Raw genomic sequence first — 26,511 nt, 5'->3', positions numbered from 1 at the left:
TCAAGCTTGCAAAGATCTACCACTTGCCTGATAATAAATGTTGGAAATGTAAAGAAAAGGAAGGTACATTTTTTCACCTCTGGTGGACGTGCCCGAAGATTAAGGCATTCTGGGAAATGATTTACAATGAACTGAAAAAGGTATTTAAATATACTTTCCCCAAGAAACCAGAGGCCTTTCTCTTGGGTATTGTCGGCCAGGGGGTGTTAAAGACAGATACAATTTTTTTTATGTATGCTACAACAGCAGCTAGAATACTTATCGCAAAGTACTGGAAGACACAGGATCTACCCACACTGGAAGAATGGCAGATGAAGGTGATGGACTACATGGGTTTGGCAGAAATGACGAGCAGAATCCGAAACCAGGGAAGAGAAGCGGCGGAAGAGGAATGGAAGAAGTTTAAGGACTACTTAAAGAAATACTATAAAATTAATGACAGCTAGAATGATGTTGGGTTTAAAATAAATGGTTACTATTAGTAATGGTTAAGATAAAGAGAATAAGGATGATTAACATAAATTTATAGTAAAATAAGGGAAGATTCGCTGAATAATTGTAAGAACTTGGAATACAGAAACGGGAAGCAAGAGGAAGTCGAGGAAGTAAGGTTTAAGAAATTAGGACATGAAATGGTACTTGTTTTTTGTTCTGTTATTGTTTGTTGCTTGTTTATGTATGTTTTGTTTGTGTTAATATAAAAATTGTTTAATAAAAAATATTATAAAAAAAAAAATTGCCTTCTCAATCCGGCCAGAAGCAGTGTGTTTTTACATGAGTAGAATGTGTCCTTTTATTTCAAATGCATCTCTGGGTTATTTGTGTGCTTTTATTTAAAATGTATCTCTGGGTTATTTGTGGGGCATAGGAATTCGTTCATCCCCCCTCCCAAAAAAATGTATTCCTGCCCCCCACAAGGTCTGAGGGACAGTGGACCGGCCCTCCGCTGAAAAAGTTTGCTGACCCCTGGTAAAGCAACGAAATAAAACCCGTACTTACATTGCTGTTACATCCAACGTCCAGCAGAGGGGAGCAGCGAGCACTCCAGTTTAAATCATTTAGGCTGAAGCCATTGCACGCTGTGGCTCAAAGCTCCTATTGTGATGCTCTCCACATTTTTTTGGGATGGGGCTGGTAGAGCGAAGTAAGGGCATTGGGAGCTGCCGCACAATACCACACCGTACACACGTTATGAAGATGCGCTTAAGTCACGCAGATGAAGCGAGCTACAGCTCTTAGCAGTCTACTGTTTACATAAAGCAGTATAGAAATCAAATGATAATATCAAGCGAGCTTTCTCATAGCTAAGTGTCATGCGTATAACTATTGAGATTTTCTGCCTATATTCTTGTGTGTGTCGTGCTGAGTTCAGGGAGAGAACAAGCACAAGCTTACTTTATTCCAGCGTGACTTAAACTAAGTGAAAAGCTCCACTCAGAGGCAAAGACTGGGAGAGAATTATAGGAGCCCAAGCAGGTCTTAAACCACTAACTTAAAACCATGACCATACCAACAGTGTATAACGTGTGAATGTGTGTATACATGCACGCACGCACTTTTGTCAAATGTGGATAACACTTCTTGCACGGGAGGAAGTGGGCTGCAGTCCAGGAAAGCTATCCTAACAAAGCTGAAATCCTAACCCCATTTCCCTGGGAAATGAGTAGAGAAGGTATGGATTGCACTGTAACTTGTCATAGCAGAAACTTTCACCCTAACTTCACGTTAAACGTGAGTTATTGTCAGGTAACCGCGCGCAGGATCGCTGCTGTCATTAAATTAAATTAAACAGGGTTTGCTTGCAGATCCGGGTTGCACTCTTCGTTGAAAACAAGCCTCTTCCTCGTTTTTGACGCGGCCACTTCTCCTCCGAAAGCGGACATCAAGACACAAAACAAAAGCTCCCGCCCCTCTGCAGCAAAAATAAAAAATAATTTAGATAAATCCCCTCCCTTCTCAACTATTCGGTTGCACGCGGACACCTGGCGCTTTCAACCTTACCAAGTGTATAAGGCAGATCCTAAACACAAGGCAGTGCTGCGCCTGCCCACTCAGAAGTAAACCCCGTTGAGTGTAATGGGACTTCCTCCTTGCTAAGTGTGTATGGAATGGAACCCTCAAGGAGTCACTCGAGGGAGTGGACGTCATGCTGCAATTTCTATCTCTATGTGTCCCAGCTTCTCAATGCGAGGGGAAAGGGAAGAGGCGAACGGAATCTGTAAAGGAAGCGGAAGTAGCGTGTGCGGCGGCGGCAGCAGCGGCTTCAGTCCGGGCGGGTGAAACCATACTACGGGGGGGGGGGAGAGAACGGGCGATACCAAGCGTGGTTCTCAAGAGAGAGAGGGGGGAGGCTGGCCTCGTGGGAGAGGCGTGGAAGGGGCCGCTGCGCGGAAGCAACATGGCAGCGGCGCCGGTGATCTCCTCGGCGGGAGCCCAGCAGGAGCCGCCTGCGTCCAAGAAGATCGTGGCTCCCACCGTGTCGCAGATCAACGCCGAGTTCGTGACGCAGGTGAGCCCCCCCACGCCCCCCCACCTCATACCCGAAGGGAGCAAAGGGATCTGGAAGATGCTGGGCTCAGGTGGAGAGAGAGGCGAGGGGGGGTGTCCACAGACGCTCCCCCTAGGGTTCGTCCCCCTTTGAAGGGGCACATGAAGGAAGCCCCCACCCCCACTAGGGGGATCCCTTTATCTATTGATTGCTCTTGTCTCCCACCTTCTCTTACCCCCCCCTCCAAGGAGGTTCTTCCCTCGCCTCTCATTTAAACCCCCCCACAACAACCCTACGATGTAGGCTAAGGTGGGAGGTCCAGGGTCGCCCAGTGAGTTTTTAATGCCCAGGAAAGTATTTGAACCCTGGTCTCCCAGGTTTTCGGTCTGTCACTAACCACCAGGCCACCGTTATGATTATAGAGGCACTGCGTCTCTGGGTAATCAGTGGCCAAGGATGCTGTCCTTTTGTTTGTTTGTTTGTTTCATGAAGTTTGTTGGTTGCAAGAAGAAAACACCTCAAAAGCCGTTTACGAAAAGATAAAACCAGGAAAAGTTTACGGTGCATTGAAATACAGTGGTAACTCAGGTTACAGACGCTTCAGGTTACAGACTCCGCTAACCCAGAAATAGTACCTCGGGTTAAGAACTTTGCTTCAGGATGAGAATAGAAATCGGCAGCAGGAGGCCCCATTAGCTAAAGTGGTGCTTCAGGTTAAGAACAGTTTCAGGTTAAGAACGGATCTCCGGAATGAATTAAGTACTTAACCTGAGGTACCACTGTATACAAGAAGTTAAAACATTAAAATGGATTAGAATTTGCACCGGCATTTCTAAACATCTGGGTTGTTGTGGTTGTTGTTGTTGTTATATTTCGTTATACCCCGCTTTCCCCCCTGACAGGGACTCAAGGAGGCTTACAGATAAAAATAAGAACAACGAGAAACCATTAAAAGCAGTTAAACACTGGTCGAATTAAAACTATGTCTTGCTCGTGGGTTTTCCATAGGCACCTACCCGGTTGACCACAGTGAGAACACGATGTTGGGTTATATTGGCTTTTTTGGTCTGATCCAGCAGCACTCCTTTTATGCTCTCGTAGGAACAGTGCTGCTGAATCAGACCAACATTTCATATTCTAATCCAGCACCTGTTTTCTGCAAAAGCTGGATAGATGCCTCTGGGAAAGCCTTGGTAAAATATGGAATCAGTAGTACAGTTAGACTAGGTGCACTGCCCCGGAACATGGAGGTTTTGTTGATGATCACACTGAGGCAGGATACCTCAACCATGTTTCCTGCAAAACATCATGCGTCCAAAAGACTTTCTGTCTTCAGTGTCAAAAGTATTGTATTTGTGGGTGTATTGGCCATTAGGCACATATGACTTGTTTCTCCCAACACTGAACTTTGTATTTAATAATAAAGGAAAGGAATTGTTCTAAATACCCATGGACAACGATTAACACCATAAAGGTCATTACACTGATACCTCGGGTTACATACGCTTCAGGTTACATACGCTTCAGGTTACAGACTCTGCTAACCCAGAAATAGTGCTTCAGGTTAAGAACTTTGCTTCAGGATGAGAACAGAAATCGTGCTCCGGCGGCAGCAGGAGGCCCCATTAGCTAAACTGGTGCTTCAGGTTAAGAACAGTTTCAGGTTAAGAACGGACCTCCGGAACGAATTAAGTACTTAACCCGAGGTACCACTGTATTATGATCTGTTGATAGTTGTACTAAGCCTTTTGACAGGCACCATCATTTTGCTGACTGATAAAATGAATGGCTGGACCACACATAGAGGCTCTACTCTCTGTACTCACCGAGGAGAGATTAGGACTGTGCCCCCAAAGCAGTCCATTATACTTGTAAGATATTTTGCCTTATAAATCAGGGCTCAAAATAAGAATCTCTGCCAGTCCTTTTTCAGTATTAAAAATAAAAATAGCTTTCAACAAACTGGTGTGCCTGCCTTTCACCTAGAGGAAACAACTTGCTTACTGCAAGCTGGCCCTATAATGAGTAGTTAGCTCAGCCTTTACCCACCTGGTGCCTTTGACATTGAACTGCAATGTCCATCAGCCCCAGCTAGCACTGGCCAAAACATCTAGAGGGCAAAGGCTGAGCAGTTTTTGAATATTCAAGTTATTAAACTATTATTTATAAACGTTTGGAAACCAAAGAGCAGCTTCTGATTGGCTGCAGGAAGCAGCCAAGCTGTAGCCCCGTCAGACATTTGGCTTCCATATATAGTTTGCAAACCGGAACAGTCACTTCTGGGTTTGCGCCGTTCAGGAGCCAAAATGTTCGAGAACTAAGCTGTTTGAAAACCAAGCTATGACTGTATAAAACCTTGCATCCTTACCCTTTTTGTACACAGAGGGAAATACACATACTTTGTACACAGTATGGAAATATTCTCATGTCCTATAAAATGGAGGTTTGGTTATAGTAGGCTAGGACTTCTGATTGTATATTTTAATGAAATGCCCTTTTATCTTACAGTTGGCAAACAAGTACTGGGCACCACATGTCAAGAAAAGGCTACCTTTTGAGTCGAAGGTAAATGCTTAAAACATTTTAAATTTAAAAGAATTTTAAAGTTCTATTTTAAATTGGTAGTGGAATAAATCCTAGAAACTCGTATTTAAAGTAAAAAAAATTACTTTGGATTACAGAACAGGAAGAATGTTAATTTGATTTCAGCGCTTTGTTTAAAACTGTACAAATAAGCCACCCTGACAGCAGCCTTTACATTCTATTCTATATTTGCTGCTTATATAATGGAATATTTTGTCAAACCTCCAAATGTTCCTTGAAGTTTCTTTTAAAAACCAGTTTGATTTCAGTACATAGATTATTATTCCTTCCCTGCACAATCTTCTTAATACTTCTGATTTCATTTGTTGAAAACATGAAACATTATTGTAGTTTTAAAACTGTGCTACTGTGTTGATGGTATTAAAGAATTCATCTCTGCAAATGCATGTTACTGGAAAGAGGAGATAAAGTGGAGCAAGAATTGTGCTGCATATCTTTTTCTTTTTTCAAAAAACCCTCTCTCTTCCTTTGTTGTAGGTTATTGAAGATGTGTATGGAAAAGAAATTGTTAGGTCCAAGTATGTATACTGCATTTTCTCTGTTACCCATATCAGTATTATAATAGTCACATTTTTGATTTTTCAAACAATGAAGTCTCCGTAAAACAAGTATCTGAATTCTGTGTATGTATATGTTTTTCTTGCATAAATTGTCTTGCAAGGACAATTTTATTTTTATTTCTTAGAAGAAATACAGGCCACAGACCTGGGCACCTGTCTAGAATTTTTATTTAATTAAAAGATTTATTGTCTTTTTCTGTCTTTATGAGTACAGTGGTACCTCTACTTGCGTTCACCTCTGGTTACGCATCCTTCAGGATACGTACATGACAAACCTGGATGTATTTTTCCGGGTTTCGCTGTGTGCACATGCCCAGAAGCGGTCCCTCTAGTTGTGGAAACCTTGGGATCTGACCAGAGCTCCGGAATGGATCCCGTCCGCAACCAGAGGTACCACTGTAAAACTCGTTCAAGGTGGCTTATACAATAAGAGAGAAAAATACAGTTTAAAACCATAATATAAGACTTGCAACCTTCATATATCCCAATGTCATCTGGACTGAATGAAAAAGAGAAATGCAGCTGGGAGTTGTTAGTGTTCTGATGACATCTCTGATGGCAGTTTCATGTTAACAGTGAAAGCTGGTGCTCATCACGGCTGGTAGGGGAGAAGGGAAGGAGGTCACCAGCCATAGACAGTGATATTCAGAACCAACTAATTCAGGTTTTGTCCCCATGCTTCTCCCTGTAACACTAAGGCTAAGGAGGAGAAGGTTGATAGCCAATGCCACCTGCTGAACTATTTGTAAATGGGGACAGACAGGTGGGAGCTGGTTGAGGCAGACTGATATTGATGGTCCATTCATTCTAATAGACCAGCCTCTGCTGGATGTTATATAGCATGGGAGACAGCAAAGAACCCAGCAGTGCTTTATATCACAAGTGATGTGGAGCAATCAAGAGTCTATCATCAGCACCATATGGAATCTGCCATCCGAAGCACAGTACCCCTTGAGTTCAAATATACAACATAAGGTAAACTAATTTAGGCAAGAGTTGAAATATTAATTTTTCCCCCCTGCCTGTGATTTCAGATTTGCGATTAGAAAAATCATGCTTCTGGAATTTAGGTAAGTGTTTTTGGAGAAAGAAATGCACTTTAAAATGATAATCTGACCCGTGTGGGATAGTGGCTTACTGGTTCAAAAATCTCCTTTGCCATAAATTTACTAATTAGCTATTAGCAATCCACTGTATCCCAGCTTAATCTTCACACCCTCCATCTGCAAGATGGAGATGATAATTTTGTTTGTTTGTTTGATACATATATAGTCCACCTTTTCTCCAGAAAACTCAAGGCATTGTCACAACAACCCTGTAAGGTAGGACAGACCGAGAGACAGTGACTGGTCCAAGATCACCCCTGAGCTTCATGGTTGCGTGGGGATTTGAACATGGCTCCCTAGTCTAACACTAACCACTGTGCAATGCTGGCTCTATCTCTGAACATATCTTACAGGGTCATTATAAGGATTGCTGACATAATTTATATGAAATGCTTCAAACATTCTAATTTCTGTACAAATAATATTTCTATTTACCATTACTAAGGCAAGGATGAAATACCGTAGCTGTTTAGAAAGATAATGTAGCTCATTCCTTCGCTTGGCCATATCATAAGCTGTAGAGTTGAAACTACAGGAAATACAATGTTATGCCAGCTAAAGTATAGGTTTTGTTTAACTCTTCCAAACTTTTAGAGAAAACAAAGCTTCCTTCTGCTTTGTTTTTTTGCTGTAAGCAGTGATGACACTCTGGGTGTTTTATGTAACTGTTGAAACCTTTGCTTTTGCACTGAGCTTGTAATGTATAAACTTTTAATGCGATGTGATCCTTGCCCAATTAGATTGAAAAACCTCTGAGCCTTTGCTGGAAGAATGGAGATGGGCTGGGAAAATAGGTCTTTGGATGCAACACAAATAAATTTTCATAATGGGGCTTGGAGGAGCCTCAACATGGGCTAGATGTAGAAAGGGTTTGTTGTTTTGGCTAGGGCAGTGGTTCCCAAACTTACCCCTCTCCCATGGTCTGCTGGTAGTGGCAAGCGTAATGCAGAGGGATAGAGGCAGTGTTATTGTTATTGCTTCTTCTGTTTATTATATTATAATTCAATGTATTGCAACTTGCATTCCAAAGAATTCAAATTGTAATACAATAAGATACAATATAGGAAATTTTAAAACCCCAATATGAATAAAATTGAAAAATCAGTATGAATATTTAAGGGGGGACATGCTGCAGACCAGCTGAATGGCACTTGAAGATCAGTGGTGGTTCACAGACCACAGTTTAGGAAACCCTGGGCTAGGGAGAAGCAAGTTATAGGTGCTGTAGGGTGGAGGAGGAGTGCATGGAAGTTATTTGTGGCCACTCTAGGTTGAATATTCTCAACTCCCAAATAGGTTTTTGATTTTGCTTATGCTTGTGAAACCAAGTTGTCCTGCTTTTTAGCGCATTCGCAAGTGTCCATGCTGTCGATTCAATTTTTTCCACAATTCATGTTTTATTTGGTGTAGTAATGACTTTCCTAAAGCCTTTCTATGTTAGGCTGATGGCTTTTATTTCAAGAGACAGGAGGCATTTGCCTTTGAGTACTAAAGCAAGTGTCCGCTGAAGTGTGTGTCGCAAGTAGGAGGGATGCTTATTCTTATTCTCCTTACAAAATCAGCATGAATTAGTGTTCAGACTAATGTAGTGCTTGTACCAAGTACATGTAAAACTTCTTTAATGAACAGAGTGTTCCAGAGGGCTAATTCATGTGCTGTCCTCACTCAGATTGATTTAAATGGCCCTGGTAACTTTTCTTGCAATGACCTGTGTTGGAGGCGACATTGGAAGCTACGTACAAATCATATAGATGACTTTTTTAGTTTTTAAAAAAGATCATTATGTTTCTTGCCCCCTGATGAATGACATATTAGATGGGTGGTAACTCTCTTGTCTTTTCACTTTTCACAGCCAGTACCTTGAAAATTACTTGTGGATGAATTATTCTCCCGAGGTGTCCAGCAAGGCTTATTTGATGTCAATCTGTTGTATGGTGAATGAAAAGTTCAGGGAGAACGTTCCCGCATGGGAGGTAATAGACTTCAATTATAGCCTGCAGTAACTTTGAGCCACAATTTGCAACTTTCACATTGCCCACTTAAAGTGTCGTTGCATGTCAGAAAGCGCAATACCGGCTGTCACTTTGCCTCGTCTGAAGTCGTCTGCCGCGGCCTTTTAAAACAACAGCAGGCTCCTGTTAGAGAATAGCAAGGGACAGTTGAAAGGTTTCACAGTGGAAGCAGGAGAAATGTGAAAAGAATTGTTTCAGTGATTGGAGGTGTTTTCTCTGCGTTGTGACTTGACAAAGTCTGGCACTTGATGGCGAAGTTTTTTGTGCTGTCAAAAGATAATGGCAAGAGAAATGTTCGTTTCTGTAGGACAGCTTTATTGGAAACTGGAGAACAAGTTTGCTTTGGGGCCATTTTACATTATCAATAGTTTCCAGTCTCCATGGCTCCATCTTCCAGTAATGCTAAGAGACATCCTTACACTAAGAGGCATGCCTGTGGTAATGCAATGAAGCGTTCTTTGGGCAGGGGATGGGAGCATAGTGACCTTGGTGGAGGCAGAGGAAGGAAGCAGGAATCCTGCTATGATTTTAGGAATGGGGTCTTGGTTTCCATTTGGAGCCAAAGGAGATGAAGTTGGATAATACACATTTTTGTTATGTAAGTAGCAGCCTTGAGAGTTCCAGAGGGGAAGTAATAAGTTTTAACTAATTATTTCCCTGTCATATTCCTGATTTTTTAAAATTAAAAAATGCCTCTCTGAAGCTGCATTTCAAGGAAAGCTTCTGTCAGCACATTTTGTTTGGGTCTCAGCTTATTTATTTATTATAAAAAGCCTTCAATTTTCTGTACACGGTCTATTTCTACTTTTACTTTTTGAGTTTTCACTGATAACCCGATTTCTATCATGTTGCAGGACACAGGTCTGTTGTGAGTGAATCACTTCTGTTATTTGCTAGTTTGCCCCCATTGTCATCCTTTGTACATTCAGAAAAAAAGGTGTTGTGCTTATTCAGAAAAAAGATGTTGTGTGGGTATTGTATTTGGGTACTGCCCAACTATTTCTCCTCAAGAATATAGAAGTGATTGGTCTGACTCCTGCTTCTATCCCTTAACACTCTTCAGCAATGTAGTCACTTCATGATATCCAGTGTTTAATAAAAGGAAACCCATTAAAGGACCTAAATAATTTTAGTCCATTGATTTCAGTGCATCTACTCTGAGTATAACTAATATTGAATATCACTCATTGTCTTTTGCATTGTTCAAAGATACAGCTGTTCTGTTGGTGTTCATCACCAAATTGCTTACTTTGAAGCACAAATGCTACCATGCTACGATTCCTACTACATAGCTAGTTCCAGCCGTAAACCTATGAGCAAATGGGCAGTCTGTGCTTGCCAACAGCTTACAGTTGTCATGTCCAGTGAGTGCAATCCCCCACTATGCATCCACTCAGCATAGAAATATGAAAAAGATGCTCCATGTGAGCTCACTGCTGACTTTTATGTTCCCCTTAGACATTCAAAAAGAAGCCAGAGCACTTTCCATTCTTTTTCAAACGTGTGCTGGATGCTTCCTTGGCTGAGAGTGACAGCGAGTTCTCTCTGCAGGAGCAGACCATACTCCTGCTCTTCCTTGACCACTGCTTCAACAGTCTGGTAAGCTTTATTCTTCAGAGATTTATCGTTGTTGTCATTTATGGTGCGTTGGCAAATACGGCAGTAGTGTCCATAGTCCTGTCTACTCAGAGCAGCCTCCTCTTGTTAGCATGCTGTGCCTCTCCACATTCAGTTGTCACAGTTTTCTTCTGAAGGAGCCCTCTTAAGTGGCATTTATTACGCTAGGATTCCAAAGATCCATTTAGAGCCATTCCCAATGCCTGCTCCTCAACTAGAGATTGTATTTCTCTTAAGGATAAATCAGTGCCTAGGTTTGAGCAGGTTCTGCAGGTGTTCCAAAACCTTTTTCACTGGGCAAATATTCAGTAGCTAAGCCCTAGGATTTAGTAGTGGGACTTGCATGAAAGTGTTGTATTGCAGAGTAACTTTTGATCAGTGTTCCTGCTAGTCTTGTCCTCTTTCAGGCTATTCCAGCCTCCCTCTTCCCCACCTTCCACACAGATGTTTTCTTTCTCAGTAGCCACATTGGGCTACATAGCCGATAGAACTCTGCATTTTTGTTTGCTCTTAGTATATATGATTCTTCAAATGGACAGTTAAGTTTTCCTTTTGGCTTTGTAGAGGCTTTATATAGCCTGGTCCTCTCCAGAGTAGGGGGGTTATGACTCGGAAGCCACTCCATGCATGGAAAATTCTATAGAACCAGATGATAACCCCTTAACATCAGATCTGCAAAAAAAATGACCCACCAAACAAAATACCTTAGCTGGGATTTTTCTTCTTTTTCCTGCTTTTGGAGAACTGACAAGCCGTGATTGGTGGCTCACGGGCCGTGTTTGGTTTGATGGAATACTAGCGATATTGGCCGGCTGTAGATTATTTATTCCCCTTTCCTCATGGAATAGAGCTTTCCTGACTTACCACTGCACCCTTCCAAAAGCCATTCTGGAGGGTTGGGGGGTCCTCCCAGTAGAGCATGGGAGGTGGCATGTTGAGGCTGTAGTGGGAAGGGAATTGCCAAAAGTTGGGAACACCCCTTCCTCCTTGTGCAACTAGAAGTGCCTTCCATTTGTGCAACTGTCGTTTTGAATCCAAGCCTCACAACCATACTAATAGCCTGTTCTGTTTCTTGCAACAGGAAGTAGATTTGATCAGAGGGCAAGTCCAGCAGCTTATCTCCCTGCCCATGTGGATGGGCCTGCAGCCTGTAAGTGTTTCATAAAGAATGCAGGGAACCTTTGAAGCATCATATGGACATGGAGGTTCACTGGACCAATTCTGCTGCATTCTAATGAACCATTGCATGACAGCTTCTGCTGTCAGAGATTTATTGCTATTTTAATCAGCAGTTTTGGAGACTTTTAAAATCTTCTGCCTTTACAATGGGCAAGCATAAGTTCTTGTTCAGTTTGGGGTTTTGAAATTACCTTTGGGGCACCCAAATTAGATGGATGGAAATACTAGAGATCTAGCTCATCATACTATTAAGAATTCATCGTCTCACCCTTTTAGGCTCGTCTGGCACTCGAATTGAAAAAGACATCAAAGCTTAGAAAATTTTGGCATTTGATCAAGAAGAATGATGAGAAAATGGATGAAAATACTCGGGCACAGTAAGTTTAATAGTATTGCTTTTAAAAAATCATGTGTGGGGATTGTAATTTGCTGTCTGTGAAGAAAAGCTGTTTTGGCAAAGGCCCATTTGTACCTCATGCTGCTTGGGGAAAACAGGAGTTGGGCTGACTAAGACCCCACATCTGCTTGCCATCTGGGTGTAGTGGATAGTGGATGTGATACAGTGCAGCTGTACCACAATATGTTCCTGCATATTATACTGGCATATTTGGTTTATTCATCCAGTACAGACACATTAAATAGACTGACCAGGAACCTTTCCCAAGTAAGCCAGGTTGAAAGACAGGCAGTAAGACAATTGCTTATGTGAGAACATAAGATGAGCCTTGCTGGGTCAGAACAGAAGCTTATCTAGTCTAACGTTCTGCTTCCCGCCATGGTCAACCAGATCCATCTGGGAAGTTCATAAGCAGGATGTGGAATCATGTCATGTTGTTTTTTAGGGCATTTCAAGAAAGAAGATTCCTTTCGCAACTGATCCAAAAATTCATCTCTGTATTAAAATCAATACCCATTTCAGGTATGTAGAGCAAATTGTAAGTGTATGGGCTTATGCAAGAGACCCTCTTCTCTTTTACCTTGCCCTTTGCCCAAAGTTAGGCATCCCAGATGAAAATGTGATTTGTCCTGTTTCAGCCTATTGCAGCTTATAGTATCTTGGAGGGAGGGCATGCAAGTACATTCCTGCCTTTAGCGCTCGCTCCAGAATGGGAGCAAAATCACCATACTATTAAATGCACAGGAGTTCTATTCTGTAGAACACATTATTTGAAAAATTATCCTCGTTACACGACTTTGTTTCTCTGATGCAAAACAAAGGGCGATTTCTCTGAACCCTTTTATGGGGAGTTTTTGTTCTTGTTTCACTGTGTAAAATTTGCTAGACTGAAGTAGTGACTTTACTTTTGAAGTGATTCAGTTGAAAAGCAGTCAAACAGATTTGCTAAATATCGAAAGGGAACTGTCTTTTTTAAAACTAGCTTCAGTTCTTCAAATGAATAGGTCACTTGTAAATTCTCAGAAAACTACTTTCAGATTCAGCATTGCATTGTAAGTTTGAAGTAATGGCAAGTCTTATTCATGCATAACTTAAGAGTCTGTGCTTGCCCAACTGCAAATTAGCTCTCTACTTTAAACATACTTGGCTTCGCATTAAATATTATTTGGTGATTATTTTTTAATATCCACCAGGATTTCTCTCCCTGCTGAAAGACCCAACACCTCAAGGATATCTCTCCACTGAGGGTTTATTTTTAGAATAGACAAACTTGGCCTGAATATTTTCTGCTTATACAGGGAATAATAATTCTTCTTTTTTGTGGCCGCTGCCACCTCCTAAGCTTTTGAGTTGGAAGTAAGGTAGGAGAATGCCAGGGACCTCTTTGGCTGAGGAGCCCTAAGAAACCTCTTCACTGCCTGCCCAGCCTTTCGGCTTCACGGCGTGAAAATCATGTGGGAAAAGTGTTGGAAGCTGTCGCCTGAAGGTGGTTTGTGCACCTTCAGATACCTGCTCCCAACCTTGCATACTCTCACCCTGTCTGACCTTCCCTTCTAGAAATACCAGGTCAGTTGGAACATTGGTTACCATTGCCTTAAGGTGCTCTGTTCAGCTTCAGGCTCCCCATTTGTGGAATGCTCTCTCCAGGGAGGTTTGCCTGGCGCCATTATATACCAGGACCTTCCAAACTTGGATCTCAAGCAGCTTTTGTACTACAGTTCCCATCATCCCTGACCACTGGTCCTGCTAGCTAGGCATGATGGTAGCTGTAGTCCAGAAACAGCTGGAGACACCTTTAGGCACCAGGCGAAAACATTCCTCTTCAGCCAGGCCTTTGGCTGACCAACACCCTATATCCTGTTAAATGTGTGGGAGGGGTGGGTTTTGCTTTCTTCTGTTTTTATTATGTATTTTGTGGTTTTATCTTTTATTTTTATGCTATGAATCATCCTGAGATCTGTGGATGAAGAGCGGTATACAAATTCAATGAAAAAAGTAAAATAAAAAATAGTTGTGGCAGTCCCTGATGTGCCAGAGGAAGGGAAAAATGCATTTTCCTTGCCAAACTGGACTGCAGTTGGGGCACAAAAATAGAAATTGTTTGGCCATCTTTGCCTAGAACCAAGGGTCTTGAAATAACTCTTAAGCATCAGCAAAATTTGATTTGGATGCATTATACATCAGTTCCAGGATTACCTTTTTAATTACCTGTATTTACTTCTAGGTCTTCTCTCTATGGATAAAGTGCATTACTGTGAAAGATTCATTGAACTCATGATAGATCTAGAGGTATGCCAAATACGGGATAAATATAGTGATCTACTGTAGCCTCTAAGCCTCTTGAATAACTAAAATATGTGCTGTGTTAGTCCTAGTGTTGAAGCAGCTGACTGAAGTATGTTTAACTCGCACATAGAGCATAGGAAGTCCTCTTACACTGAATCAAATCTTACACTGAATCAGATCATCGGTCTGTATAGCTCAGGTTTGTCTACACGCTGACTGGAAGCAGCCTTCCTATGGTATCTATATTGTGAGAAGGTCCTAGCAAGGCTTTCAAAATCATTGTTATTTTTTTTAAAAATGCCTAGCAGCATTCTTCTGGATTTCCTGAAAATTTCCTTTTTGAATAGCGAACTAGTTCATGCATCGGTAACTGACAGGAATTATATCACATACGACTGCCTTTGTTTTATTTTAAAATGTGTAAAATTATTTCAGCAGGAGAGACTCTGTAAAAAAGTGTGGCTGTGTCACCCACTCTGGATGCAGTTAGCTACGAAGCTCCACAGCTTTAATCTTCAATATAAATGTGATAATGTTCTCATATTTGTTTGCTCTGCTAAAAACTCAATGTTTCCAAGGAGGGACATGGTTGGTTTCATTGAGCCTATCCACTCTGAACAGGATTCTGGCCCCAGAGAGAGGGTATGCAAGATATTCAGCTGGGATGCTGCTGGATCGTAGCCAAAATGCCAAGCATCAGAACATTTCATGTAGGTTCATTCTGCGCTAAGGGCATTACAGGAGAGTTAAAGGAGTTCAGATAGTTTCTGAAGCCTGTTGTGCTGATTGGAACTGGCAAACCAGAAATCGGCTATAAAAAGCCATCACATTTGTTCTCCTGTAGCTTGTCCCATCTGAACAGAGTGTCTTTACCTATACTTAAGATCCCTTTTCTTCCCCCAGGGCGTTCAGGGTTTTGTATTCAGTTACATCTATATTGTGATTGAGGCTAAACTGCCGGAGCATTTCAGCGATTAGCATGACTTTGGTGGAAGTGAGCCATGTGCTCCCACCAGTTCATTTTTTTATTGGCAATGAATATAACCCCCCCCCCCCTTTAATCAGTTCAGGCTTCTCATTGCCATTAACTGTGCTCTGTCTAAAACCTTTTGACAGTTATGGCTATATAAGGTATTTTGCATTTCTTATTTTATGTATTTCTGTAGTATGGAGCTGTAATGATCAAAATAGCTGTATTGCAATAGTCTATTGACCCCCAGTTTCTGCTGCAGTTTTTGACATCTGACAAGGAGATATTTTAGGAGGATTTTTAAAGAAAAGAAACATTTTTGTAATCTTTTATTAATGAAGAATTTAGAAATTGTTGTTTAAATGAGAAGGAAAGGGCTTAATTCTTCACATGGCTGCTCAGGAGTAAATCCCATTGAGTTCAATGGGACTTCTCTGTTTTTGGTTTTGTTTTGTTTCTGATCTTTGTTTAAATTAGCCCATTGGGCAAGCCCTGTGGGCATTGCACAGATACTACTATCAAAATGGATATTGCAAGGACCTCATGACACCTAATCACTACCACTACCACCTTTTTTTCGAAAGCACTGAATTCTAACCAGTTTTCTAGTTACTAACAGCCTCCCAAATGTTGACATATATGTGATTGTTTATTTTTTATTATTATAGGCCCTACTTCCAACACGACGCTGGTTTAACACAATACTTGATGATTCCCACCTCGTTGTGCATTGTTACTTATCCAGCCTAGCCAAAAGGGGCAAGGAGGGTCATCTTTTCTGCCAGGTACGACTCGCTTTGATTTTGCAGAGCATTTCAGCACCTCAAAATCTTTGCTACCAACACTACATTATTACCAAAAAAATTACAAGCATCGCAGCTGGAAAGTGATGGTTGGCAACCATTGCTTGCTGTTGGCCCCTGTTGTGTTGCTTAATGAGAAGCATGTAATACAGGAAGGCAGCATAGTGCAACTACAATGGCTAAACATTGCTGACTTTGGGGGGACACTAGATGGAGAACAACTATGGCTGAAGCAATTTTGTTAAGCCTGCTTATATTTGGGTTTTTCATGCTAAAGCCAATTTTAAAAGTATGGATGAGCTTTAGGGAACTGCACCTAGACTAGGGGCAAGTATTGGCACAGCTCTCGATATTACCTGCAAGGCCATCTTCCTCAAACCATGGCCACCTGCCCACACCTGAGATCATAAGGAGCAGGTAGAGATGCGGCTGGATCAGCTGCGCAACCGAGTTCCCCCACCGCCCATCAGCTGCGTCACTGAGTTCCTCTTGGGGAATTTGATTGTGCAGCTGATTCCTGCACAAAGCAGCTTTGCCAGCTCTATGAGCGTTGGGCCTGCAAAGCCCCTCATGCTACGCTTTCAGTGCATGACAACCAGCCTCCTTTTGAACAATTGGGAAGCACTGTGCAAGGGACTTTGGCAGGGGCAAATGGCAACCCACCTGTCCATCTTCTGGCGCTTTAATGTTGTCAGGTCAGGGTTGCCTCGCAGGGGTGGGGACAGATAACAATCTGGCCTGCTGGGCCTCATCTAACACACACAGAAGAGTAATGTCAGAATACATTTAAACAAATGTTTACTGTATGTATGACTAATGTTGGATGTCAGCTCACTCATGAGGTGTGTGCATATTATGGACGTGATAATACATCCTTTACTTCCCCTTTGGTAGTGGGAGAGTAATAATGGAAGGGTGAGAGAAAACATGAGGAGCAAGGGTCCAGCTTCTCTTCACTATGTTCTCTTACAGCTGGCTTGTAATGGACTGAAAAATGAAATTGCCTTCTCTAAGCAATGAAATGATACAACTTGTTTTGTTTGTTTTACATTTTGGAAATAAAATGAAATATCCCTCGACTATATAGTATTGGGCCCCATGTGGTGGTTGAAGACCCTGCTTTTCTGTATATCTAATTTGTCACCATTTTGTTTCAGCTTCTAGACATGCTCAAATTCTACACTGGTTTTGAAATTAATGACCAGACTGGAAATGCATTGACAGAGAATGAGATGACTACTATTCACTATGACAGAATTACTTCCCTCCAGGTATTTAACGGCCTCCGGTGTAACTGAAGGCTTTGCCATAGGTGTAAGATTGCTTGTCAGAAAAGGGGTGACAACAGATTTAAAATAAACCCACCTCATTTGTAGGCCTGGTTTCATGGGTGGATATGTCTGTTCTTAATATGAATAAAGTACTGTTGGTAAATAAGTGATCATTCAGGAAACTTTGATGTTTGGGGGCATGTCCTTGGTTTAGTAAGTGGATAGTACTGAAAGTCAGCTGCCAAAGCCTTGTGCATATAGCCAATCCATACAGGCAGGGGGGAATTTGAATCATGCTGGCATTCCCCAACTCCCACAGTGTGGTGTGCTGTCCCTCTCCTGATGTTTGCATTAAGCTTCATGTTAACATAGCAGGCAGCCCATACATACAGATACAGTAGGGTTTGAAATATTTGGCCCCTCTCCTTTGTAATCTTTGCAGCTTCTGTTAGAATTAAAATAGCTGCCGTGTCTTTTTTGTTCCAACTGTTTTCTTACCAACCACCCTATCCTAACCAGTATTCAGAAAAAAATGGACATCATTGAGTTGGATCCAACAAAGTTGCCCCATTCATGCCTGTATATTGGGATATCCTCTCCACTTCCTGCATGCCTCTTCCCCAAGTCTGTTCTGGGGATTCCCCCAGCCCGCTAAAGCAGATTTGGGGGTCACACACAGAAAGTAGAGGGGGGGGGACGAAGTCTTGTTGTGCAGGTGGAAGTCCTTGTGCTAATGGGACGGCTTTGTTGCTTACAGAAGTGTGACACAGTTCTCATGTGTGAACTCAGATCCACTAACAATGCCCCCCCCCAAAAAAAATCTAGTGGTCCTTGCTGTGAGCTAGCCTTACGCTATTTGTGGGGGTTTGTACTTGGCCTGTTAAATTGCAGAGTGTTGCATAAGTCACGTTGCCGAGTAAAGATAGCATTTGATTTCTCATCCTGGTTCTTTGTTGGATTCTAGAGAGCTGCTTTTGCACATTTCCCAGAACTCTACAATTTTGCCCTCTCAAATGTATCTGCTGTAGACACACGGGACTCCCTCATAAAACTTTTTGGGCCTCTAAGGTAAGTTACATTTTAATTTATTTTATTCTCATCATTTGCTTCTTCTGGGTGTGAATGATTTGGTGCGGGGAGTAGGAAATCCCACAAGTTCACAGTGAGTTGCTGATTGTTTGAGCAACAGTTAGAATTGGAAAGCCCCCTTTAACAACAACAACAACACACCACAGCTTGGTTATTCTAGTAAATGTTTTGCCTAAATAAACCCTGAAATGTTTGCCTAAATAGAAATTGTGGCCACCTGTAGTAACCAAGCAGTAGATAAATTTAAAACTATGATTCAGAGAATCATGAGTGAGCTCTTGTTTACTTTATCCAAATAATAACTCCCCAACCAAGTTTTAAGAGGGGTGAAGGGAGGGAGAGCAAAGGCAGCTTCTGAAAGGCAATGTCTCTTAGTATATGTGTAAAGGCTATCTGGTTTACAGCCTTAACACCACTGTTTGAGGGTTTCATATGTCAAAAGAAGTTGCTGAATTTGTCTGATTGTAGGTGGTTTTTTTAATTAAAAAAATATGAATAATGATATCTGTCAAGAATCCTTTCAGTGTTAGGTTCCTTGCCTAAGAGCAAAGAGTGTTAGCTAAAATGCAGAATGGCCTAGATCAAAATCTTGGTCAGTAGGCCACACAAATAGTTATTGTACTTTTTTGGGGAAGGACCCTGACAGAAATTCAAAGCAAACAGCTCCATTTATTAAGCTCAAGCGCTATGTAACTTTTACTTTATTCTTTTTTCTTCAGTCCAGAAACACTCCACCAGGTGGCATCCTATCTCTGCTTATTGCCAGCCCTACCTGAAGAGGAAAATACAAGCTATGACAAAGAGTTTCTGCTCGAGCTGCTGGTAAACAGCCTTATGTCTGTCTTTGCTGGGTCAAACTGTTTTCCTTCTGTACAATAATATCTATGATGTTGAATAAGACACCATGATTCTTTATCTAGGCATTAGAGGGTAGGCCGGGATTTCCGCCCCCCCCCCCCCTTCTGCCCTTGGGTTACCTCAAATTCTGCACCAGAGACTCAGTCATAGTCTGGGTCGGGCTGCAAATCCCTGGGGTGCACTCCAAACCCTATGCACTGTGTTTTCACATCCTGCTAATAGCACAAAGAATTGTCAAGAGTACATGAATTCAAAGTTTCAATAAGTTACCGTATTTTTCGCCCTATAGGATGCACTGTCCCATAAGGCGCACCTAGTTTTTTGGGGGGAAATAAAGGGGAAAAAATTATTTCCCCCCCAATTATTCTTCCCCCGACCCCAGCCCCCAGAACAGGCAACTCTCCGCAAGCCGCCGGAGCCTGGCGCCGGGCTCCCGCGCCTTACGGAGAGCTGTGCGAAGTCTGGGCGCGCTGAGCTCAGCGCGCCCAGGCTTCAGCATGCAGGCAACTCTCCAGAAGCCATGGGAGCCCGGCGCGGGCTCCCACGGCTTGTGGAGAGCTGTGCAAAGCCTGGAGAGCGAGAGAGGTCGGTGCGCACCGACCCCTCTCGCTCTCCAGGCTTCAGCGAAAGCCTGCATTCGCCCCATAGAATGCACACACATTTCCCCTTCATTTTTGGAGGGGAAAAAGTGCGTCCTATAGGGTGAAAAATACGGTATGTATTAGGATCTGAAAGGAGAAAGGTGACAGCTTCTTTTTATCATGGTAGATTTCAAATGTGACTAAAAAGAATTAGTTAGCTGAAATAGGGTTGGGTATAGGCAGTGCATTTTGTGAATCTAAGTTTCGCCTCATTGAGGGGCAGTATTTCAATATGAGTAGGAAAATGAGAGTATCCCTAAACATTTTTTTAGAAAAAAAGCACTGGGTATAGGCATGCATAGGCCTCCTAGGTTAAGATTTATGCCTAACTTTGCTGTGTTGTGTTCACATTTATTAAAATGTAGTAATTGGGGGGGGGACATAAATGTAGAGCAGTGATTGGGGGGGGGTGAAACTTAATTCCTATAGACCATTTTTAAATTTTAACTGACTCTGTTCCTTCAATTCCCCCCCCCAGCTTTACCCCTCAAAAATCTTCCATTTAGCAAGGATTTTTTCTGACATTATTAAAGGAGTCATAACCTCATGGTCAAGAGTTGGGCACTGTTGGAGTGAATGGGGCTTTAGTTGACACATTAAGGCAGTGTTTCTCAAACTTGGGTCTCTCCCCGGTTTTTTTATACTACAGTTCCCATTATCCCTGACCACTGGCCCTGCTTGCTAGCTGGGGATGATGGGAGTTGTAGTCCAAAAACAGCTGGAGACCCAAGTTTGAGAAACACTGCATTAAAGATTTATATTTGCGGCATAGCATGGATATTTAAGCTATTTAATAAATTCTTCCTTCTAACTGAATGGTCATTAAGACCTTTTTAGTAAGAAGGGTATTAATTACTATATGATCTTACCCAAGCATCTTAAATATCAATCTTGTGAGTTTTTAAAAATGCACTTGCTTGGGAAAAATTGTTCAATGAAGTTGTGCTCATCACAGTTCCTAATTTGTCAACATTATTCCAGCAGTGCTTGTGTATTTTCAGGTCTTTACATTCTGTTTTAGTTGCCCACTCAGCTAGCGCTACTGAACTTTAATTTGCAGTTACATTTATTTATTCATGTGTCTCTCAAGAGACTCACAAACAGATGGAGGCAACATCCTAACATGTCTGGTTTGAACTTTGCATTTTGTGTCACAACGAGGTCACGCTGCTAACTATTGTGTGATGCCATGAAGATTTACTTGTGTTGGGTGGTGGTTCAAGCTCTCTGCAATGTTGCTAATGCGTCGCTGGATGTGTGCCATGTGCTCTGAGGCTCTGTTCAAAACTGTATTCAAAGCTGTGTAGTCTTTCAGCCGACCAGTGGACTGCTGGGGAAGAAATACATTTTAAAATTGTTATTCAGGACTCCCTTCCTCTTCCCCTCCTCCAAATATGTAATATGCAGCTTAGATAGGCTTTTGTTAATTCTGTGAATGTCCCAAATACATCACAACTTTTTAGACTTACATAACTGGGTGCTGGCAGTCGCGTATAGCAATGTATCTGGGGTTTTTTATATTCCACAAGTTTTGGGACTTAGGTTGTAGAATGTGTGTGTAAGGTAAAGGGACCCCTGACCACTAGGTCCAGTCGTGGCCGACTCTGGGGTTGCGGCGCTCATCTCGCTTTATTGGCCGAGGGAGCCGGCGTACAGCTTCTGGGTCATGTGGCCAGCATGACTAAGCCACTTCTGGCAAACCAGAGCAGTGCATGGAAACGCCATTTACCTTCCCGCCAGAGTGGTACCTATTTATCTACTTGCACTTTGACGTGCTTTCGAACTGCTAGGTTGGCAGGAGAATGTGTGTGTAGCCTGGTGCAAATGTCACATTGCCCAACTGCCTAACCATAGTTAGACAACTGAGAATGCGTTGTAGACTTCCGTGCTTCTCACGCAGTCTCCTATCCCATAGACATCACCCTCCTTTTAGTTTCAAATCTCCCTAAGCTGGGTTGTATGTGTCCTAACATTTTCAATAACCATGGTTAGCAAACAACCTAATGCACATGTAATGCTAACCATTGTTGGATCCAAAATTAAGAGAGAAGAGGAGATGCCTGCATCAAGGTAAAACAATTCATGAACCTACAGCAGAGAGGGGGAACTTTTCCCTCCAGATGGTGCTGAACTACAACTTATATGAGCCCCACAAGCATGGCCAATGTCCAGGAGTGATGGGAGTTGTAGTTCAGCAATATCTGGAGGGCCAAAGGTTCCTCGCCCGCCAACAGGGTGTTTTTTTATGAGTGTAGTGATCGGGCACAATTTTTCATTTTGTTGCGTGTCCTGGCAAAAATGGAAAACTAAACAATACAACAAATAGTAGCGGCTTCAACAAACTTATAAAAATGTATTCAAAGCCAAATATTGGCAATGTGGCCACATAATACTAAAACATGATTTGGTGCTGTATGGATGAAGCTGAGCAAACCCAAGCAAAGTGACGGGCTGATATGCTCTCCCCTTGTGCGGCGTGGAGGAGGGCGTCACTGGGGTTTCTAGTTTAAAACAAACTGGATAGTTTAGCAAGCCAGCTTCATAATCCATGGTTGAAGTTACAGAGTATGCTTTAAACCATGATCACTGGTTTAACTGTAAAGCTCAGCCAGGATCCTTTAAAAGTGAGACTAAACTCTGATGAAGAGTGTCTTCCTGGTTACATCAGAGGAGGAGATGGGACAGGATTGTTCAAGCCCGATGCTCATTTAGGATTGTCCACATTTGTTTTTGTTTGGCTTATGTCGTGTGAACGAAACTTGCATGTTCAGCATAAAATAAAAAAGTTAACTTTTTATTTGCAATTTACCTCTTAAACCAGTTTAAGTGAGAAATAGTCTTTTCAGTCTTCTTGAGTATCCTTCTATAAATATTTGTAATTTTGTTTAGGGCACATGACAAGATGTTTTTGTTTTTTTTAGGTGTCCCGGCATGAATGTCGAATTTCTCAAATTCAACAGCTCAATCAAATGCCTCTGTATCCCACTGAGAAGATTATTTGGGATGAAAATATAGTTCCAACTGAGTACTATTCTGGTGAAGGTATGTTTTCTGGAAAATGCTTAAATTTTAAATGTTTCTGGTCTGCCACTCTGCCTAATCATGGATTGGTGCAGTTGACATGATTGGAGTAGTTGTGATGGTGTACTATAAAACCTCCCATGGGGGCTGCACTCTGTCTTTATACAAATCCAGGATTGTGCTAAAGAAAATTCTCCAGTGGTGGCTGCACAGTGATGGACTAGTGCAAATATTGTATAGAGAGATGGCTTCCCCAAGTTCCCATACTGATGCGGAAGAACAGCATGGGGCTTAACCAACCAGCTCCTGCTAGCTATGTAATTTTTTATTGGGGCTGGCGGTCTGAAAAGGAAAGCTTGTGTAGAGTAGGTTCCCCTCTACACAAGTGCCCTTTAATGAGGTGTGGCCCTGCTCCATGTGATTGCAGTTGCATAAGGGTAATGGCTGAAACAAGTCTGATGTGATAAACAAACAAACAAACAAACCATTCCTCCTCCTCCCCTTTTTCTTTCCTTAGGCTGCCTCGCCCTCCCAAAATTGAATCTACAGTTTCTTACTCTCCATGACTACCTCCTGAGAAATTTCAACCTCTTCCGCCTAGAGTCTACTTATGAAATCAGGCAGGACATTGAGGATAGTGTCAGTAGGATGAAACCATGGTAATGGATGCAACTATAACCTTGAAGTTGTTGGATCAAGAAAAACTTTACTGTGTGATTTCTCTACTCCTTCCCTACCCTGGTTTTTCTGGGGCCATTAGAAAGGTGTTGGGTTTAATAGAGCATTCCCTAGGGTCAGTTATAATCTCAAACAGGCTCTGGACAGATTATTTGCTAACTTGCTAATGGCAAACAATTTCCCTTGGGCTGAATTTCCTGGATAAATTGCAATTCCCAGCTGTAGGATTGGCGGTCCCTTGGTCCCTTCCAATGTTATAATTTTGTATATATTTGCAATGATGTCATTAGCTTTGGTGTGTGTTAGAGATCTGAATGCAAAAGTCTCTTGTTTTGATCTTGCTCTTCAGGCAGTCTGAATATGGAGGCGTTGTCTTTGGTGGGTGGGCTCGAATGGCACAGCCCATTGTCTCTTTCACGGTCATAGAGGTGGCAAAGCCCAACATTGGAGAAAACTGGCCCATGAGAGTCCGAGCGGATGTCACAATTAACTTGAATGTTAGAGACAACATCAAAGATGAATGGGAAGGTATGTATATGTGCGTAGCTACAGCAGTGTGACGACGCATCCCCGGTTATTTGGGGTGAATGTTACGTGTTTGTATGCTTGTTGCGTTTAAAACGTATCTTTTCCCTATTAAGTCCTGCTGCTTAAAGAAAGAACACTAGTGCTCTCAGTAACACATAGTTTGGGATCATCACTTCTTCCTAGTTCCATATTTTTGAAAGGGGGAAGAAAGCATTCTTTTATTGGTCTAGCCGTTCTATGACAGGAGTGATTAAAAGTTGGTATGGGGATAGCTAATTCCTCTGAGAGATTTTTGGGTGTGAGCCCTATATTGTGACTCATAAACCTATGACCCCTTTGTGAGACTGATCTGGAACTGTTGTAACAATATGCAATATTCATTCTGTGTCACCATCCACCCGTTTTCCTATATCTACAAAATGCCAGTCATTTGAAATGGGAATATTACTTAGAGCTGCAGTTCTGTAAATCAATGGGCATCAGTAAATAGTCTGATCCTGCTAAGTCTACTTGGGTAATAGATATGAAAGGTGAGAAAGATTCTGACTTAATTGAAATGAACATTTCTCTGATGGGGTTTCTGTGTGTTGTCAGGACTTGCATGCCACTACAGTCTTCTCTGTGTTCCCTAGTGTATTATCTCAAGGCAATGCTTTGCTGCTTGGGGAATTATACTTTGATTGACCTTTTTGGCAAGATGCATAGGAACAACTATTCATGCTCTGGGGGGACACTGATGGCTAGTTCAGAAATTCAGCAACAGACGTGTTTAAGATATGATGGGATTGTGTAATCCTTTTGGTTGCATGTCCTGATTCAAAATGCAGAGCCTGCACTAAAATGCACTAAAGTATTGTGAATTTTTATATTTTTAAAACATTTGTTTGGATTGGGATCCTGGCTTCAAGCCTCAGATAAGCTTCTCTTCCTACGTTCCTACATTCCTAGTGAAGATCTTTGTCTTGGAAAAGGTCTACAAATGTATATGAATAAGATCATCACATATTAATGATAGCACAGGGGACAGAGATAAAGCTGCTACTGGCTTAACTATATGCATGTCCTTCGAAAACTATTTCTGTACAATCTCCCTTTTGCTTTTCACTGACCTAAATTGTTCATTTATTCAAGACATTAATATACCACCTAATTATTTGCATTTCTAACCTGTGTACATAAAAGCAATACACAGAAAATGGCACAATAAAACAGTAAAAATGTATCCTAAAACCAAACACTACTTTAAATGGCCTGCTGAAACAAGACAGTATTGATCATATCTCTGAACTTCAGCAAGGAGGGTGGCTGTCTAATCTCAATTGGTAGGGGGTTCCCCAGGCTTGGACCCACTACACTGATTACACAGCTTCAAATTGTTACAAGCTCTGGATCTGAGCCATGTGGGGGACCAACTTTATGAAGCTACAGCATAAAATAACCACTACACCTGCAAATGATCAGAACACACTGACGTTTTCCCCCCATTTAGGTCTGCGCAAGCACGATGTTTGCTTTTTAATTACTGTCCGACCCACACAGCCTTATGGTACGAAGTTTGACAGAAGGCAGCCATTCGTTGAGCAGACAGGCCTGGTATATGTGAGAGGATGCGAAATCCAGGGAATGCTGGATGATAAGGGGCGCGTCATTGAAGAAGGTATGTCGATAATATCTGAAAAACCGTCTCCTTCCCTGCAGACCCTCCTGACTATTAAGATCAGCAGAGGGGGCTCCTCTTGGTAGTTCCAGCTGCCTCAGAAGTTTGGGAGGAGGGCATTTGCTGTGGCATATAATTTATTGAGCACCCTCCCCACAGAGGTGCACTTGCCTTCTTCACTATAAAGCTTTTGGTGAGTGATGAAGACACACCTCTCTGCCCCTGGCAAAGATGTCTGAGATATCTGTTTGCAGAGCCCAGCCTATTCTTGTGACTTGTAATCAGATTTAACTGGTTTAAAATTTGAATTTTAAATCATTGTAACTGTGATCAGCTGGTTAAAGGATGGGTAATAAATAACGAACAACTGAATATATTTAGTCGAAATATGAAGGTGAAATCTACATTGCACTTAACAGTAGGCATAATTTCCCCGCTAACAGCATGTATGTGATTGTGGCTCTAAGATGGTAAATGTTTCCCTCCCTGTAGCAGCCTTGCTAGGATGGGCAAGCTCAGAAACACTGAATATTCCAGTTCTTGCCAGGCTGTAGCAGTGCTTATTCTAGAGATGGTAGGAACAGAGCTGGTTGACCTGATCCATTCAGTGACACTGGCTGGTATGTAGAGCTGACCTAAATAGTCCCAATGCCAGTCAGCTGTTCTTGGCAGAATGGATCACCAGATGTTAGGCAGGGGCAAGGAGAGGAGAAAGGGGCAAGGAAAGTTGGAATCAGTTGGAGAGG

The 26,511-nt window shown here is 42.1% G+C and overlaps 1 protein-coding gene and 1 long non-coding RNA gene across 2 annotated transcripts in view; one reads left to right on the top strand and one right to left on the bottom strand.

Annotated features, from left to right (window-relative positions):
- Window positions 1-2,317: 2,317 nt before the first annotated feature.
- AQR (aquarius intron-binding spliceosomal factor) overlaps window positions 2,318-26,511 on the top strand; it is a 56,500-nt gene continuing 32,306 nt past the window's right edge. The window contains exons 1-18 of the mRNA XM_053381418.1: window positions 2,318-2,509; window positions 4,997-5,053; window positions 5,570-5,610; window positions 6,687-6,722; window positions 8,611-8,731; window positions 10,229-10,369; window positions 11,469-11,537; window positions 11,843-11,943; window positions 12,409-12,485; window positions 14,188-14,252; window positions 15,888-16,004; window positions 17,180-17,293; window positions 18,258-18,361; window positions 19,102-19,204; window positions 22,803-22,923; window positions 23,420-23,561; window positions 23,930-24,108; window positions 25,598-25,765. Coding sequence (XP_053237393.1) covers window positions 2,399-2,509; window positions 4,997-5,053; window positions 5,570-5,610; window positions 6,687-6,722; window positions 8,611-8,731; window positions 10,229-10,369; window positions 11,469-11,537; window positions 11,843-11,943; window positions 12,409-12,485; window positions 14,188-14,252; window positions 15,888-16,004; window positions 17,180-17,293; window positions 18,258-18,361; window positions 19,102-19,204; window positions 22,803-22,923; window positions 23,420-23,561; window positions 23,930-24,108; window positions 25,598-25,765 — 1,867 coding nt within the window. The 5' untranslated portion in view covers window positions 2,318-2,398. The remainder of the gene's footprint in view (window positions 2,510-4,996; window positions 5,054-5,569; window positions 5,611-6,686; window positions 6,723-8,610; window positions 8,732-10,228; window positions 10,370-11,468; window positions 11,538-11,842; window positions 11,944-12,408; window positions 12,486-14,187; window positions 14,253-15,887; window positions 16,005-17,179; window positions 17,294-18,257; window positions 18,362-19,101; window positions 19,205-22,802; window positions 22,924-23,419; window positions 23,562-23,929; window positions 24,109-25,597; window positions 25,766-26,511) is intronic.
- LOC128410346 (uncharacterized) overlaps window positions 20,930-26,511 on the bottom strand; it is a 70,520-nt gene continuing 64,938 nt past the window's right edge. Inside the window, exon 2 of the long non-coding RNA XR_008329463.1 lies at window positions 20,930-21,211. This is a non-coding gene — a long non-coding RNA (uncharacterized LOC128410346). The remainder of the gene's footprint in view (window positions 21,212-26,511) is intronic.

The sequence above is a fragment of the Podarcis raffonei genome, chromosome 1, assembly GCF_027172205.1.
Source record: "Podarcis raffonei isolate rPodRaf1 chromosome 1, rPodRaf1.pri, whole genome shotgun sequence".
In the NCBI taxonomy this organism is placed as follows: Eukaryota; Metazoa; Chordata; class Lepidosauria; order Squamata; family Lacertidae; genus Podarcis; species Podarcis raffonei.
Note: the sequence above shows the minus strand (reverse complement) of the source record. Positions and strands in the feature narration are given on the sequence as shown.